This window comes from Molothrus aeneus, chromosome 1, assembly GCF_037042795.1.
Source record: "Molothrus aeneus isolate 106 chromosome 1, BPBGC_Maene_1.0, whole genome shotgun sequence".
Classification (NCBI taxonomy): Eukaryota; Metazoa; Chordata; class Aves; order Passeriformes; family Icteridae; genus Molothrus; species Molothrus aeneus.
Genome location: NC_089646.1, coordinates 149,294,736 through 149,313,390, shown reverse-complemented (window position 1 = coordinate 149,313,390; position 18,655 = coordinate 149,294,736). Strand labels below are relative to the sequence as shown.

The following is an 18,655-nucleotide window of genomic DNA, read 5'->3' as shown; positions in this document are numbered from 1 at the left end:
GCTCTGGTGAAGGTGCCCCTGCCCATGGACAGGGGGTTGGAACTTGATGGTCTTTAAGGTCCCTTTCCAAACCATTCTGTGAGAAGGGTGCTTTGACTTCTCAGGTATCTAAACCCTTTTGTTTGTATGGGGACAGATTTAGGCTGTGTCCCCTGGAATTCCTGGATGTGTCTCTGCAGCCTTCAGTGTAAAGGAAGATTCTGAGTTGCTCAGTTCCTCCAGGCCAGGAAATCTGGATGTGATGTAACAGTTGTGGGATTTGTATGTCAAACAAGATGAGTCTGGATTGCTTTATGCTTAGGTCACTGGCTGGTCTGGATTTCTCCACTGGATTTTATTTGTTGAGAGGTCTAAGATCTTGAATTTGTTGCTTTTTCCCCAGGCAGAATTATGACCCCTGAGTGAAGTGTTGGTGTATATTTGAATCTAGATCTAAATCTCTGCTTCACTTGTCTGGAATCTGAGCAAGTCAACTGAAGGGAGGGTCTGTCTTGCTGATAAAATAATTGTTTTTGACTGCTTAACCCTTGAGATGAATAATTTTCTTGTCATGTTTAACCAAAGTTTAGGGCGAGGTGTTCCATACTGGTAATCCAACTCTGCAGTACTCTTGGCAGCTCTTACATGGACAGTCTGGCTTTTTGGCTTGACATGACTCAATTATTCAGAAAATTAGATGGAGAGAAGTGAATGATAATTAAAAGGGATAAAATTACTTGGAAATTTTATTCTAGAGTATTGTGCAGATTAAATGAGCTCCCACAAAGAGATAGAAGTATTGTAGGTCCTGGCATGAATACTAAGTGGACTGTAATGGAAACTTGCTGACCAAAACAATAAAGATAAAGGAAAAAATAGATGGATTTAAATTATATACTGCAAATTCTGAAATTCTTCTTAGTGTGTCTTAGAACTTATTGCAAATTTATAGACTTTTACATTTATTTATTAACAAAATGAGATTTAACATATGGGGACTACTTGAATTATAATTGGTAGTCCTTCACAACAGCAGTGATAACCCTGATGAATCTGATGATTTTGTTCAAGCCTGATGTTATAAAAGATTATAAGAACTTACTTTGCTGGCTCTATTTAAGGCTGAAAAAAATCATTTTTGTTCCTCCTTTTAGGGGCACAAGAAGTTCTCATTGATCCAGGTACATTATTTTTCTGCATGTTTCCAAAGTATTTTCTTGTATTACTTGATGTGTTTTGCAATTGTATAGTTATTGCCACTTGCCAAAACTAGTAATGATCCCTGATGCTTCAGTTTTTGGCTATAAATCTTGAGAAATTATAGAGACTGAAGGGTAACTGGCACAAAATAAATGCTGTAGTTCTGTGATTGTGTCTCAATAAATTCTAATCAATAGGATTTCTTTCCGTGAGTAGTGAGGATTTTGAAATATTTTTGAAGTGACCAACATGAATGGTCCTGTGGTTCTGTAGTGTCATGGTGCTCCCTCAGTCATCATGAACAAACATCTTGCACTTCCATAAAAATAATCTTAGTCTCCAGATGTGCTTGGTCTGATTCATTAAGGTTAATGAGCATATTAAAAAGTTCCCTTAGCATTTAAATGTGTAAAGAAACATTCTTTCTGCTCCCTGAGAAAAATTCAGAAATACCTTTCACAGTAGTTTTTAACTGTCTGTTGACAGTTAGGGCCAGCTCTGAAATACAGAGATTTTTTTTGCCATTTTTGCAGAGAAACCTCTTGGAGAAGCCAATTAGTGTATAATCCTAAATAAATTACAGTATAATGCTGCAGATTAAGTAATATGTAAGAAGGTATTGAGCCTTGCCAAGCCTTTGATATGTTTCCACTTTTATGATGTTAACTCTAATAAAATAAAATTCTAAAAATAAAATTTTCATGTTCTTTCTAATACTCCAGATTTCCTTGGCATCTATTTCAAATTCTTATCCCTTATATAGACCCTTCTGTCTCTTGCCTTCTTTCTTATATAAGAAAACCATTTTCTTACTGTTTTGTCTGAGCCTTTTTTTTTCCTAAGGTGTGCTTTAGAAACACAGTTTTAAAGTAGAAGGAGGAATAGTTCAAAGATTAAAACTGGCTATTCAGATGTGGCCATGATATAAGTTTAGCAATCTGTATTTTACTCAAAGTCTAAACATTCAGATAAGGGCTAAAAATCATGAATGTATATTTTTTTACTAAGTGAAAGATTATTTCCTTTCTTTCTAGGTAGGGCAAGTGTACCTTGTGTATTCTGTGTCAAACCTACAGCATACCCTAGCTTGCTTTTTAGATATTTAGCATTTGCCAAGAGTCCCTGTGCTCATTTCTGACCCTGTTCTGTTCCAGGTGCTCTGACTTCCAACGGCATCAATGCAGATACCAGCGCTGAGATAGGACGTGCCAAGAACTGCCTGAGTCCTGAAGACATCATAGAAAAATACAAAGAAGCCATTTCTTACTATGGCAAGGTAATCCTGGTTATTTATAAAGGAACACTTTAAGTTCTTTTCAGCCATGAACTGCTGAGGCTTTGGTTTTGGGGGATCTTTTAAAGCATGGCAGTGAGGTTTGTAAAACAGCTTCCAGCTCTGCTGGAGCACTTTTTAGGTTTTTGTGCAAATGCTCAGAGCCTGAGATGGAAAAGGAACTTAATGTCTGCAGTCATAATAAGAAAAGGAAAAGAATTGTTTTTTGCTGTGAAAATAGTGGCTCAGTGTCTACATCAACACTAAAGATAAGTTTGATTGTATTGCAGTGGAGTTATTTAATCACTTTTTAATTTCAGGTGTTTCTCTTGTTTGATAATGTATCTTTAGACTAAGCTTATAAATATTTACTACAGGCATTTTCATGTCCATGTTAAAGGGAGACTCTCCAAGTGAAACAATTTCAATTGTGTGCATGAGTTAATTTATGATCAGGAGCAATGAAAGGTGATGATTCTGGGCACAGTGTCAGATAAATTAGAATCCATCAGTAAAACAATAACTGTCAAGGATGCATTCAGCTTTTTAATGTTACCTTAAGGGTACATTGCTCATCTTGAAAGGGTGTGATGTCTCTAGGAGTGTAAAATTATTGGACTTAGTTGGGCTTAAGGCAGGATATTTATATTTTGATTATTTATAATATGCACTGTGCTCTCAGCAAGTAATAACTGTGCTTCACTGCAGCTTCACTTGAAATAACAAAGAGATTTGTGTCAGGACTGATTTATAACCCTTCAAGACAAGCACAGTTACCTTCTGTCTGTTCCAGACCTACAGAGTAACTCCTTGCTCTAATGCTGAGGAAGCAGCACTTTCTGCAGACTTCTTATGTTCTCACTCAACTGAAAAAATTTCTGTAGCACCTTCTAAAATAGATTCAATCTCCACTGATTTGCTTTTGCTAATATAAATGCATGAGAGAGGAATATGTGACAGCTTTGCTGGTGTAACTCTTGCATTTTTTTATCGAGATTTCTTTCCCCCATTGGTTTTCAAATACAAATACCTGAAGAGAGCTTAACTTCAGCAGAAGGTGGGCCAAATCAAATACCTACTATCAGTGTTTTTTGAGGAAATTACCAGGCCAGATTGTCTGGCTAGAAAATTGCCTGTTTGTTATCTGAGCACAAACAATTCAATGCACATCTGCATTGTCTCCTTAGCTTCCTTAAGCAAGCTAAATCACTAAACAGTCATTTACAGCAAATGTTTTGTAAACAAATATTGGAACAGTCAGATGGATTTCTAATTCTCTCATCAGGAATATTGTTTTAACTAAAGAGAAAATGGATGCAGCAATAAAAATATTTGCATTGTAAAGGTAGAATTTATTTGCAGACACAGCACCACAACCAACCATTTATATGAGGTTTTCCCAAGTGGTTCCAATATTCCCAGCTTTTCTCCTCACCTGAACTCTCAAAATGAGAGCAGTGAGTGAAGAGGGTGAAAGCAGCTGTCTTGCACAATAATATTTTAGATGACACCTTAACTTTCACTTGGGCATATGTTGATGATTTAACAGTGTAGTCATTAGCATGAAGGAATTGCTGGGTTTGGAGGATGTGACAGCTGATTTATGTGCTGAGCAGAAATGCTCATAAAATCTAACAGGTGCAATATTTCAATATTATTTTAATTTTCTCCCTCTCCAAGTACAAGAATGCTGGGGTGATTGAACTGGAAGCTTGTGTGAAGGCTGTGAGAGTCCTGGCAATGCAGAAGAGGAGCATGGAAGCCTCTGAGTTTCTGCAGAACGCAGTTTATATCAACCTTCGGCAGGTCAGTTGGAAAGTCCAGGTTTCTTTCTCTTGTCATTTGACAGAATATACTGAAAATTACTTAGATTCAGGAGACTCCAGTTTATTTTCTGTACCACTGCATTCCTTCTGACGAGAGCTTGACTTCTGAGGATTTTCACATCTGTGAGTCTGGGTTACAAGGTATTGAGAGTTCATCTAAAAACATGAGGACTTAGTTTGAGATTAAACTCTGTTGCTTCTTCTCCCTTGTGAAGGTAAAAAAAAATCCCATTGTTGTTCTCTTGTGATGCTGTACTAGGGAAAAACAGCTGCCTGGGATGGCTCTGCAGTGGATTTTAAAAATTTTCTTGATTGCATCTCATTCAATGGAACTGAGCAAATCAGGAATGGCCTGTTGCAGAGTGAGCTGAAGGGTCTGATTAGTGTTCTTAATCAACTGAATTTTTGCTGTGTAGTGCAAAGTCTTAATTAAGCCAAATCAGAAAGGAATTCAGGAGGGAAATCAGTGTTTGGAGCTGTGTGGAAAGTGCTCAGTATCACCACAAAAACAACATTAACACTTGAGCAGTGTCTTAAGCTTGGTGTCACTGCTCACAGAGTGATTGCTGTGGTTGAAAGGATTAATAAAAAGCTGTTAGGTTTCTTAATGGTTTTTGGTTTTTGCTCATTACATCTTGGTAAGATGAGCATTTTGAATTCACACCATTGACCTTATTAGGCCCAGACAGGGACAGCAGATTTATGAGGAAGGTAGAACACTTCCTTTCATTTGCTAAGAATCCTTTCTCTGGAATAAATTTTCTAACAAAGCATTAATGAGACAATAATTAATTGGTAAGCTGTCATAAAAATCATCAGTCTTGTTAGACAGTGCCTTAATTGCCATAATCCTTGTAGTGCTAGAGGCCCTCTTTAATTCTCTAACCTGGTTTTTTGCTGGCAGTTCTGCACCCTTTGTTATTCACCCAAACTCTTGTGCTGGTGCTGTTATTCTTGTTGCCTGCAAACTCCAAGATTGTTGTTGTTTCTTTTTCTGGAAGCAATTAGTGCATTAAGAGAATACTCAGTTCTCCCTGACACCACTGATATTGCAACTTTCACTTCTTACCAGAGGAGACCTGTTATACCCAGTGTCTTGGTTTGAAGGGCAGGTGTCTGACAAGGAGGGAAGGAACCTCTCTTGGAATAGAAAATGTGAACCCCTTCCCTCCAAATAACTCTGAAAATCTGGGGCTTTCAGGCAAAGCCCTGGGAAAAGTAATCACAGTTCTTCACTGGTGTGTGTACCCTCACCCCCTGGCCAAAATCTCTTGGTGTTTTTGCCCTTCCCAAAGAGAAAACCCCCCAGGTGAGAGAGGAACCAGCTGTACCCTTCCCCACCTTGCCCATTTTTTTTGGTCACCCTTAAGTCCTGTTCCTTATTGTCTCTTACCAACAGATGGCACAAAATTCCATGAGAGAAAGAAGCAAAAGGAGAAATCCTAACCCCTAACACACAGTGAATGGCAAAGTACTTGCCACTTCAATAGTTGATATTTATTGCCTAATAATACACAAACACAAAGACTGGCAACATGAAAAACAGACCCTGATCTGAGCTGCCAGTGAACCTGCAGCCAGTCCAGCCCAAAGCAGTTCAGACTGGATCTCTGCAGGGCTGGGAGCAGAGTTTGTGTTGGCATCATTGTGTGAAATAACTGTAGGATAATCTTTCCAGGGCTGGGAAATGTGTTTTCCTTAAAGAGAGCTGTGGCTGGGAATTGTATTTACAGCTTTTTAAGATTTAATGTATGAAGCATGGAAACAAATAAGAGTTGTATTTATAATTTGGACTAACTCATGAGGAGGAGTCATCTTGGGATAGCTGAGGGAATAAACTGTAGTACAGACAGTGTTTTTCATATGTAGGTAAATAGAACATCAGCACAACCAATATTCTGCAGCAGAAAAAACACCTCACAGGTTAAAGTGTAAGACTTATAAACAGGAAAACTAGTTCCTATCCATAAATTTAATTACATACTCAGTCTAGTAATATCATGTAATTGGTATTTTCTGATGAGCTGCAGGGTAATAAGACTTAACTTTGCATCCAGTTATGAGGAATAAATTGTAAAATATAATTACAGAGAAAGTGAGATTATAAAATTTTAATGTAGTAAGGAATAATTAAAAAACAAATAAAAAGCTTCATTCTTTGAAAGCCTGACTTGAAACAAGCCTGAGGAAAAACTCTATTACCTGAAGAGTGACCTACAGCCTTTCCAGGTGCAGTTGTAGTTTTGTCTGGTAGAGCAGTCAAATAAAAATTAACCAGGTGGAAATAATGCTGTGCTTCAGGTGGTGGCTGTTTTGCAGTCACTTTACAGGCATTAAGCTTTTATAAATTTGTGAGGTCAGGAAAGATGTTTGTAGGTGCTGCACCAATGGCCTGCAGAATGCCTGCTGCAATCTTCCCAGAATTAATTACTTGGAGTATCTGGGTGGGTTTTTTCTGATTTTTCTTCTTTCAAATTCCTGGATGGTAACACATAACTGTTTGTGCTTAGGAAAATGCAATTTTGCTGTCTTTGTGGTGATGAAAAAAAGGTTTTCTGCAGCTGAGGAAAATACTTGATTAACTCTGGGGACAACCATTAAGCAACAAGTTATGTAACAGTGGTAAAAACTTAGATATGATGAAAATAAAACTTTCTGGGAATCTACTGCCTCTCTCATAGTAATTCCAATTATTAGTGAGTGCTCCTGTCTACCTAAAGAGCATTGCCCTGTCTTTTATCATCTTAAAGAATTTAGTGAACATTGTCAGTATTTGTATTTAAGGAATAGCTTTTGATAGGGTTTTTTAAAGCTTTGTTTTTTTGCTTTATTTCCTGATCATGTGCTTGTGCCCTTTTCAGCTTTGCTGCCATATTTTTCATTGTTCTAACCTGTTAAAAATGACACAAATAGGTGACTTCAGTATGATACCTCATGTTCTTTCTGAGTGATTGCTTTTGGGAACTATGGTAACTTCTCCAATTTTTTTCTGTGTTTTCCTTTTGTGTTTTCTGTTTTTTCCAGCTCCACTGGTTTCTGAAAGTTTTCACCCTGGTGCAATTACCTTTTTTCACAACTCATGATATACAGGGCTTGGTCTTAGGGATGGGTGGTACTTTTGTGTCAGCACTGTCTTGTGTTGTCATTTCTGAAAAAATAGGAATTTCAGCTTCAAAATTTGTCTGAAACGCTCTAAAATGCTTTGCTACTCTGTGTGTTTCTTCATATCCTGAAGTACAAAAATTTGAACTGTCAGATAAGGTCGTGGTGCCTTCTGATAACTCCTCTTTGATGTGTCTCATATCCCTGTGTCCAAAATTAGAAGTGACTTTTGAGAACAGACTGCTTTTTGTAATTATATCAGGATTTGAGTGGCTAAAAGACATTTTGAAGCTCTGCTTACAAGACCTAATCCTTTCTGTAAAAACCAGCCAGTGTGGTGAGCAACTTCCCTTTGCCTGTCCAAGCCTTTAAGTGCCTGAAGTTAAGCAGACTGATTGATACTTCCAGTTTTGAAGAATGAGTTGCTGTTTCTGTCCTTTAGGGCTATTTTTGGGTGAAGTTTGTCACTTGAAACACTTTGCAAAACGTGTTGGCAGTTTTAGAGTAATTTCAAGTACGTTTTATCACTTTTGATTGTGCCAGATTCCGTGCACTAGGTGTCAGCATTGCTCTGCCTGCTGGTTCCTGGGACACAGAGCAGGAATCATCCAGAGTTTCTGTGGCAGTCTCTTCATGGCTGGCTGACTCCAAAGCAAGATTATCATTCAGGCCAGAGGCAAAAAGAATTAAGTTACCTGGGACTTAGGCCAATACACTGATAAGTTAAAGGAGCACATGGTGGTAGTTCCTTATCAAGTTGGTTTCAGCTTTAAGCCTAACAGGACTTTAACTAAATTCCACCTCACTTGTGTGCAAGTGTATCATGGAATTGTTTAGGTTGGAATAGAGCTCAAGACCAACCATTAACTCAGCACTGGCAAGCCCAGCACTAAACCATGTCCCCAAGTGTCACAGCTATACATCTTTTAAAGCCCTTCAGTGATGGTGACTCCACCATGTCCCTGGGCAGGCTGTTCCAATACTTGACTCAGTGAAGAAATCTGTGTCTTTCTATGACATTTTGCTACTTTACCATTATTTTTTTACCTTGTTGGGAAAAGCTCCCCTTGAACTCACTGCTTCCCTCCAAAACTTGCTCATGGTGAGGCACTGGCGCAGGTTTGCCAGAGGAGCTGTGGATCTCCCATCCCTGGGAGTGTTCAAGGCCAGGTTGGATGTGGTTTGGAGCCAGTTGGTTTAGAAAAAGACATTCCTACCCATAGCAGGCATTTGGAACAAGATGATGTTTAAGGTCCCTTCCAACCCAAACCATTTTATGATTCTGTGATTCAATCTCACGGTGTTTAAATCACAGTGCGGTTTCATGGAATGAAAAATTTGTGGTTTACAAGATTAGAGACATAAAAATCCAGACAGTAGTTGCTTGCCTTCATAGCCTGAGATTTCAAGATTAGATTTAATCTTCAAGGGATGAAAATTTTAGTGAATCAATAAATCTTGGAAGTGGAATATTTTTGCACTCCTTTCATTCACACCAATATCATGTTAAGTATCTTCCATAAAATGTGGAGCTGTTTAGCTGTTACTGACTGTTTTGACTGTTTACTTGTTAGTACCACTTACAAATAAAGTTGAAGCTGCAGAACTTCATCTTTGCAGTTTTTATTAACAGTTGAACCAAGCTTAACTTTCCCTGGCTGCAGAAGCTGTCATGCCTGGCTATGTGCAAATCCCTGCCCTTCTGCAGTGCCAATGTCTGCTACTCCTGTTTGTTTTTTAAAACTCAGCACTTAAAATCTTTGCTCAAAACTATCCCTTTCCTCCTTTCCTTTGCAAGTGCAGCTCTCAGAAGAGGAGAAGATCCAGCGTTACAGCATCCTGTCGGAGCTGTACGAGCGCATCGGGTTCCACCGCAAATCGGCGTTTTTCAAGCGCATCGCGGCCATGCAGTGCGCGGCGCCCAGCATCCCCGAGCCCGGCTGGAGGGCCTGCTACAAACTGCTGCTGGAGACCCTGCCTGGCTACAGCCTCTCCCTGGACCCCCAGGACTTCAGCAAAGGTCAGTGGGATTGCCACTTAGCTGGCTTTCCATAATCATTTCCTTGAGAGATTTCATCCTGGACCTAAGTTGTTTGGTAATCTGAAACTAAGGCAGCAGATAAAGAAGTTGTTTAACACTGTGCCTTCATTTTTTCTTAATATTGTTCCAATAATTTCAAATTTCTGCAAGTCACTGCTGAATGTGTTGCTGTGGTTCCCTGGCTGCAGGAAGTAATTATGTGTTATTTATGAAAACTTTGTTTCTTATGTTTTTCAAAAAACCGTTATTATCTTTGTTTTGATAATGTGCTTCTCAATACCTGAAAAGGTCATCTATTATTCTGGATTACTTTTTCAATTCAAGTGCCTTCAGCTGTCCCATCAGAAATTGTATTTCTTTTTGTTTTGTGGCTGTTTGATCTTATAAGAAAAGAGTAAAAATCCTTTTACATATTTTTGTATATAGATACAGCTAATGTAATTAATAGGGTCAAATATGTCACATTTTCCCACAAATGAGATCAGAGACAGCTAAATTGCTGCTTGGCAGCTCCTTTTGAGTAAACCTTTCCAACACCTTGCATTGTGTTATAGAGCAGCAGTTTTGGGGACCGTTCCCTGAACGTTGTAGCTGCAGGAAGAGATGGGTTTAGCTGTATTTGTGGATGGTTGGTGTTGGGGTTTTTTAAAACTGTTGTGATTTGGCAGTCAAATTATATGTGAGAGGAGGTAGCAAATGCCAAGTGGACTTGGTGGAAAGATGCTAAGAGTCTAGGAAGATGGAATGTGCTGGGAAAAATATGCTGTAACCTGGGATAGAACTGTGTTGGGAGACGAAGTTGTAGAAGTTCTGCAAGAAATTATAAATAAAAAAGCAAAGACAAGACATGACTGGTATTTATCTTTCCTTTTTCCCTTACCTTTATGTTGCACTGAAGTGAGTTGTCTCGTTTTTTATCCCCGAAATGGCTCTTTTAGAGACATATGGAAAGATCACTGCAAACTCTAAGATAGAAATGACATTTCACACATGAAAAATAATGAGACTCTCAAAATATAAACTCTCAAGGTTTGGTTGCAGTAAATATTCCTAAAACAGTTTGCCAAATGCTGATGGGTGATATTACAAGGAAGGCTGTTGAAGTTTATGAAGTATTGAACATCTTGAAATATCTGTTATTTAAAAATTATTGCTGTTGCTTACTACTAAAAGCAGGTTAAGCTTCATGAAGAGTGCTGCATATTATGGTTCTGAAAGGAAGGTTATGTTAAGATCATCTATTTATTCTTCCCATAGATACTCTACAAATATGAAGTAATTCATAGCCTGAAACTTAAAGACTGAAAATCAGGATATGTGCCTTGTGTTCTAGAGTTTTATTGCTTTTATTGCCTGGGAAAGCATTTAGAAAAAAATATCTCTTGCTTGATCTTTAAAGAGAGTTAAGAATTACTGGGTAGTTTTTTTTTCTTTACAAGGGCATGGAGTGACAAGACAAGGGGAAATGGCTTCAAACTGAAAGAGTAGGTTTAAACTGGATATTAGAAAGAAATTCTTTACTGTGAGGGTGGTGAGGCCCTGGCACAGGCTGCCCACAGAAGCTGTGGCTGCCCCATCCCTGGAAGTGTCCAAGGCCAGGTTGGATGGGGCTTTGAGCCACCTGGTCTAGGGGAAGGTGTTCCTGCCTTATGGCAGGGAGTTGGAAATAGATGATCTTTAAGGTCCTTTTCAGTCCAAACCATTCTGTGATTCTATGATTTCAATTTCTGTATGAAATCTCATGTACATTGTCCAGAGAATTTAAAAAAATTAAAAGTTTTGAGTATAATTTTGGATTTTGGGAAGTGTTTACTTCATCTTCAGAATTTTAACTGTACATTTATTAATCAATAGACAAGCATACAAAACAAAACTTGATTTCATGTTTAGATATTCAAGCAAATACAACAATCCTATTTTTTGTGTTGAGTACAAGGGTTGGATTTTGTAACAGTCATTGGGTGATTGGTATGAGTGCCATAAAATTACTGCTTAGCATGTGAAGAAAACCAAAGCCAATGTGTTTGTGATGATTTCCACCTTTACAATACATTAAATATGATGATATATTCCCTGCATTTCCCCCAGGAACTCACAGGGGATGGGCTGCAGTGCAGATGCGTCTGCTCCATGAGCTGGTCTATGCTTCCAGGAGGATGGGCAATCCTGCCCTGTGTGTCAGGCATCTCTCCTTCCTGCTCCAGACCATGCTGGATTTCCTTTCTGACCAAGGTAGGATTTTTAAAAAAGCAGAGATTTGCACTTTCTTCTGATCCATAATCAAATAACGTGGCCCTGTTTTGAAATAGAATTAATTTGGGAAGGAATGGAGGGCAGGGAAGTTGGGGAGTTCTGTGTATGCCTGAGTGGGTTATTGATGGTAGTCAGTCAACAGAGTTGAAATTAGATGATCTTTAAGGTCCTTTCCAACCCAAACCATTCTGTGTTTCTAACTTTTGGAAGCTGAATGTGATGGACCTGAGTTAAGCAGTGTTTAACTGGGACAGTGGCCTTAAGTTCCTCTACATTCTGCAGTTTATTTCTTTTTTTTTTTTAATTCAGCAATATATTTTAACAGGATTTGATTTGTCAAAGGTTGACAATGCAATTAACGTCTATGGATGATTTTCAGCAATGGGAATGATGTGTGTGAGGATCCTTCAGTGGGATAGAACCATGTAATATTTACAGAATCACCTGAAAAAGCCAAAAGTGACAACTGTTATTTTGTATTTTGTTTCTTAGGAAAAATATTCCATAGTGACTTGTTTATCACCCAGCTTAATGAAATCAATGATCTTAATGAGTGCTGAAAGATTTTAAAAATTGGTTTTGCTTCTCAGTAAGTCAGGCAAAAAATGCATTTTTCCCAGTTACTCCTTTGTTTACAATAAAGAGGATGGAAGTGAAAAAGTATAGGTTGGCTTTTTTTTTTTTTTTTCTTTTCTCCTTCAGTTATGGCCAAATGTCTCCCCTTAGTGACTCCTGCAGCGAAGAACTTTGTTGGCAAACTTTTGGTATTTGCCTGCTTTTTTCCCCTCTGTTTAGTGGCTCAAATCAATGCCAGGAGGAAGGAGGGGAACTGATAAACTGAAATAAATTTGCTTTCTGCCTGTAGATCTTCTTTGCTGTCAAAAGGTCCTTGGATTTTCCAGGACTTACAGTGAAGCTTTGTTGATATATGTATGGAAAGTTGTGCTGAAGACAAGGTTTTAAACTCTTCCACTCTGCATTTCCACATGTGATATTGTTAATCCCCAATCCTAAAAAGGTTTGAACTCCCAAAGACAAGAATCTTCTGTGTTCTTTGCCTTCAGACATTGTATGTCTGAGTAAAGCTTCCAGTTTCCTAAGGCCTAGGATAACTCTGATGTTTAGTGCCTTTGAAAAAATCAAACTAAATATTCTCCCATGTGTTTGAAAAACAGTTGAATATTTTTTTCCTTCTTTCCTGAATGCATCCAAATGCTGTTGAGTTTGGTGTCTTTTATTGATAAGAAGTGCCAGAAGTGTATTTCTGGCCTGTATTTTTTTTGGAAACTCTGCTGAGATTGATATTGTGTGACCATAGAATCATTAAGGTTGCAAAAGGCTTCCAAGATCATCAAGTCCAACCTGATGTTGTGCAAGAGTCCATTTAGCATAGAAAAATTACTTAAAATTTATAGTTCTTATAAAAATATTGGAATATTAGGGAAAAATAAACCAACAAACCTTCAATCTTGAATTGTAGTAAAGGACAAAAGCAAGAGAATGGAAGGCAGAGGATTAGGTTATAGTTTTACTTACTGTGAACTGTTCCCTTATAAACCAGTAAAAAGGTGTCATTAGAGTCCTCTACTGCCACATGACTGAAATGTCCAGGTTTTGTTAATCAATTGAAGTTTTAATTAGAAAACAGAATTAATGCAGTGGTATTGGAGTTCAAGAGTGCTCAGATTTTCCTATTTTTCTATGCTGCATAGAAAGTCACCAGTTGCTAAGGGTGGAGAAAAACTCACTCTTTTGGAAAGTCAGTTTTCACTTGAATATGTTCTTTCCTTCATATTTTTAAAGCTTGTTACTGACTATCTGCTAAATCCTATTCTTGTATTTAAAGTTTGGGTAGTTTGCAGTTAATTTTTAAAATTAGAATAAATAGAAGTGAAAACTCTTAAGCTGAGAAGTTACGACCTAAACATTTGGCTCTGGAACTTGACCTTCTAACCCTTTTTCTCTCAAAATTAGCTGCCCCTAGACACAGAAAAGGAACATTTTCTCATTTTTAAATTTAATTCTGTTCATTTACTAGTTCAGTTGAAGCTGGGATTCTGATTTATTCTCCAATTAGAAGTTCAGCTGCTGAGATTTACTTGTTCCAATGAAATCTAGATCTATTAATTAGAAACTCTTGCTTCTATTAATGGAACACAAATGCATTCAAAACTGGTTTGTGTTTAAAACAAAATTTAATGTTTGAATTGAATCATGCATTTTAAAACACAGCTTGTCTATGTTTACTTGAATTTACTTGAATCTCCAACCATGCAGCCTGGCAAATCTAAATAAAGAATATCATCAAGTAAATGGGAGATGTCAGTCACTATTTTAACAACATGGAAGCTAAAAGTTTGATTTAAAATTAAGCTGTTTAGTTGCATAAATATGTAAAATGCAGTCTTCTGCAAAGCAAAAAGAGGTACTAAAGTCTGTGTAAAACCTCTAATCTCAAGCTATTATGTTTTAATAGTAACAATTAAGAATCACTTTCTTTAAATAAGAATTAAAATGTGCAGTTGCAAAGTTGCTTGGAATTGAAACTATCTTTTGCATGATGCTTTTTGAAACAAAACTGTGTGTACAGCTCAGTGAATTTGAATTGAATAATGTCAGATATTTGGAAAAAATTATTTTACTGTGGCTCTTCACTGATAATATTAATACAACTTAAATGGGTTGTGGCTTGCATAGAGTGCAAATAATTCTGAGTTGGCTCATCTGTTATGTCAACATAATTATATGGAGACAGCTGCTAAGGAAATGTGACTGTCCACTCACCAGGCAGTCCTTGGTGAATGAGTACAGAGTTGGGAATGTTTCTCCATTGCCTCTTGGAAGATTTGAGGTTTGAAAGTGAAAGCTTTAAACTGCTTCCTTTTAGAAAATGAGGCACCTGTTAGAAGATCACTGAAAGACCTTGGTGTTGATCTGTTAGGGAAGGGAGGAATGAACTTGGGAACATCAGGTGAACTTGGCCTGGGTACTGAGGAGCAGCCAATGGATTTTAGGGGAGCAGAGATGGAGGTCACCAGTGATGTGCTGTTCTGGGAGGTGGATGTGAGGTTGCCACTCACAGAACCCTCTCTAAGCAAGTGCCCAAAAATCTGTGAGGTCTACATAGTGCTGGAGTCTTTGCTGTCCTGGCTGCTCCACCCTGCTGGTGCTGCTGCCCTGGCTCTGCTCCCTGGCTGGGCAGCTCTGGGAGGGACCCTGGGATGTCCTGTGGCACCCAGGGAGATCTGCCATGGCACTCTGTGAGCAGTGCTGGGACCATGCTGGGCTAACCCTTTCCTGTGCTTCTCATCATCATTGCTGGCATTCTCCTACTTCCCTATTTTCTCCTTCTTTCCTCCTCTGCAAAGAAATGAAGTTGAGTTATCTACTTTGGATCCCAACATTTAACCTTGTTTGTGTTTTAATCTTTGTTTTGGGTATGTTCAGAACCTAATTCCTTCCTGCATTTGTAGATCAAGGCAAAACTTGTCTCTTTTCAGCTTGAGCAGATCAGAACAGTCCCTCACCCCTGCAAGTTCTGTTCTTTCAGACATTCAGCAGGTTTCCAGGATTTTCCAGGATTTCAGGATTCCTGCCATTTGCCTCTGTGGCAGGGACCTCCATGTGCTAAGGTGAAGTTTTCTAACCCACTGTGCATAGCATGGGAGCATGGGATGGAACTAGGAGTATTCAATTCCTTTTTTTTTTTTTTTTTTTTTTTAGTTTTTTTTTTTGGTGGGCTAATTCCTTAAAGATCCTCGGGGTTCATCTATTTTGTTGTTTGGGGAGTAAATAGATGTGTATTTATTAGTGTAGCTCTGCCAAGATCTTCCTGTCCTGTGGTTATTGTTGCTGCACTTCAGTTCTTTGCAGTCTTCTGGAGAGGTGACAGCCTTCACATGTGAGCTCTCCACTGCTCTGTCATGTACTCAATGAATTAAACTATTGACTCTCTGTTGATTCTGCATTAAACACGCAGGAGTAATTGTTCATCTGTTGATCAGGGGTTTGGATGTCTTTGTTCTTGAGAGAACTTCCCAGAATATCCTGGTGTGTTTGTCCTTCCTCTGTGTAGCTGTTTCTTAAATCATGTTTCTTAAAGATGTTTATTCTCACCCTGTACTGAGATCATTGTAACTAGTGAAGAATTTCTGCCAAAATTTCTGCTGAATGCTGTTTCAGTTCCCCTCATCCTGTAGATGAGTTGGGATGGCCTTGTCAGTGTTGGCTGGGAAGGCCACCTTGATTGCCTTGACAGCTTGGACTTGTTGGTAGCTGAGGGTCTTCACACCATTAATGTGAGAGCACTTCTGGAACCTTCTCCTTTCACGCCTGCTGTGCTCAGGTGAAATATCAGCTGCCAGGGTGAGGTTGTGCCCTCTGCAAAGAATTGATGAGCTTGATCTAAGAAAGAAACCCCAAACTTTGTTAATCTTCAGGAATTATGGTTAAGCCTGAACTGAGTGTAATTTGGTGATGTCAGACGTGGTGTCTTACAACTCTTAAAATATGTCTTTCCATCTTGCATTTTGAAAGAGGAAATTATGCAGTATTTTAGACATTTTTATTTATAGAACAGATTGCATATGCATTCCCTCAGTGTCATTTAAATTTTAAATTGCTATGTGGAAAGTATGGAAAATAAGGAAGAATATTAAACTGGTCTCCTGAAAATTGACAGCTAGGCCACAAGTGACAGTGGAAATGACTTTAACCCTTTGTAGCCCTCCTGCCAAGCAGCAATAAAGACCAGACTTGGTTTCTGAGGATCTTTACTTAAAATTGTAACATTGTCCTGAATTTCCATCCAAACCTGGGAGAATGGAGCTGCACAGGCACTTGGTGGGTTCTACCTCCTCACAGAGATTGGGCTAAATGAATTTCACTGGAGCAGGGGATAAGAATAACCTGTGAGCCCATAAATAACTTTTGGGCATGGAATAATTTAAAATGGCTTTTTTTTTTTTTTTTGAGGGACTGCTGGAGCAGCTTGTAACTCTGTTCACCTCACTGCCTCCTGTTCTTCTGTTCAAATCTTGCTGTGACTTTCTGATTGCCCCATGTTTTCAGAGCTGTAGCCAGAGCTGTTGAGGGTTTTAGCTCATTTCAGTTTGAGCTGATTGCTCACCATTTCTCCCCTCTGTTTGCCATTTCTCCTGCCTATTCTCATAGTGCTGCTCTTCTTTTTTTTTCTTCCTGTTTTTTATATTTAGATTAGAGGAAACAAGATTATAAATATTACAAATAAAGACATAAGCCCAGAAAAGATTTTGAGGTGTAACTTGCTCAACTCATGAAAAATAATAACTTCACACAGAAGCAGGAAGCCTGCCAGAACTGAAAGATAACTGAGGTATGGAAAGAGACACTCAGGGAAGATTGAGCTGTATCAGAACATTTGGATCAAGGTTTTCTGTTTGGGAAAGAAGATTCCAGGGCTGGTCCTTCCTCTATAGAGAATAAATCTGTGAAATTATTTTGAAATGTAATTAGAGGTGGTTTATGGTGGGGAGTGATCTGAACTGTAAAATGAACAGTAATAAATTTCAGGTACCAGATAAGGTTCAAAGGCACTAAAAGCATTTTAATTTTAAACAGCTGAATTACAGTTGCAGTTAATTTCTTAAAGCGTTTTTATCCTCGCTTTAGAATTACAAATGGCAAGTGCATTGCTGTATTTTTTTAAGAGTTCAAGAGGGATGGAAGTTCTTCCAACTGATATATCTATGTCATAGACTTCCTAGTGACCCTGGCCACAGCAGTGATTCTTTTTACAAGATTCATCATTCCCCTTACACATCTGTGGCTTTTTCAGTACTGACTAAGTGACCCTGGTCATGGATGCTTCTCTTGAAGTGAGGTAAACCAAATTCCATCCTTTGAACTCCTCTGGAGTTCAATAAATTTGACTCAGTATTGGGTGCATTATTAGAAGCTCTAGTAAATACTAGTAGGTGTGTGGATAATTCTGATTTAATAGGAAGAGGTTGGAGCATCTTTGAAGCCTGATTTATTTTCAAGGAATGATGGAGCATTGAAATGAGTGTGATTTAGTTGATATAGTATTCCTGAATTAAAAAACAAAAAACCCAAAACCATCTATGTGTATGTTGGTTCATTAATGATTAGAAAAGATAGAAACAATAAGTGAATGAGTTTAGGGTGTTGAGGAAAGAGATTCCCAGTCATGTACTCAGCAATAACCAAATCATCCCTGTATTATCAATGTTATTTTCAGCACAAATCCCAAAACTCAGCCCCAGCCCAGCTACTGTCAAGGAAATTATCTCTACCCCAGCGCAAAGCTGCACTTGTCAAAACAGATGTCAGCTATTAGAAAACTGCAAAAGTGACAATATCACAATTTGTTGCCAAGCCAAGGTTATTTGGAAGAATTCCTAGAGTAGACTTGATTGTGATGATGTTAGTTGAGAGTGAAGGATAAGAGGTCCTGTGTTGGAATCCTGCTCTTCCAGAATCTGCTGGTGCTGTCCCAGGTAATCCCCAAAGCTCTGCAGTGAAGGCACAACTGCTCTGCTCTGTAGCTTCTCTTTTGTTCTGCAAGGCTTAAAATACTTTAAATTGCATTTAAATTAGGGCAGCATAAATCATCTGTAGTGTGTAAATTCATTTCTGGAAAGGTAAATGTTACTGACTTGCAAGGGCTAAAAAGAATGATGTTTTAATCAGACTGAACAGAGAATTTAGTGCAAATTAAAACTTGATGTAAACTTCAGAGCTGGAGTGAGGTTTACTTAACTGACACTGATGAACTGGTTTTAATGCACTGTGTTGTATTTCAGCTGACAAAGTACCTGCAAGTTGGTATTGCCCAACCAATAAACCTTTCAAAAGGGAGCTACTTTGGTTGGTCTTGTAATATTCAAATTAACTGATTTCAGGATGAAGATGGAAATCTACAGTATAATTACCAGGGAATATTTATAGCAGCCTGGTAGTTCTTAGCCATTACTTTGAAAT

General features: G+C 38.3%; 1 protein-coding gene across 1 annotated transcript in view; it reads left to right on the top strand.

The window, feature by feature from the left end:
* TRAPPC9 (trafficking protein particle complex subunit 9) overlaps positions 1 to 18,655 on the top strand; it is a 448,574-nt gene that overhangs the window by 17,740 nt on the left and 412,179 nt on the right. Inside the window, exons 5-9 of the mRNA XM_066566744.1 lie at positions 1,134 to 1,160; positions 2,334 to 2,455; positions 4,133 to 4,258; positions 9,184 to 9,400; positions 11,510 to 11,653. Of these exons, the coding sequence (XP_066422841.1) occupies positions 1,134 to 1,160; positions 2,334 to 2,455; positions 4,133 to 4,258; positions 9,184 to 9,400; positions 11,510 to 11,653 (636 nt within the window). The remainder of the gene's footprint in view (positions 1 to 1,133; positions 1,161 to 2,333; positions 2,456 to 4,132; positions 4,259 to 9,183; positions 9,401 to 11,509; positions 11,654 to 18,655) is intronic.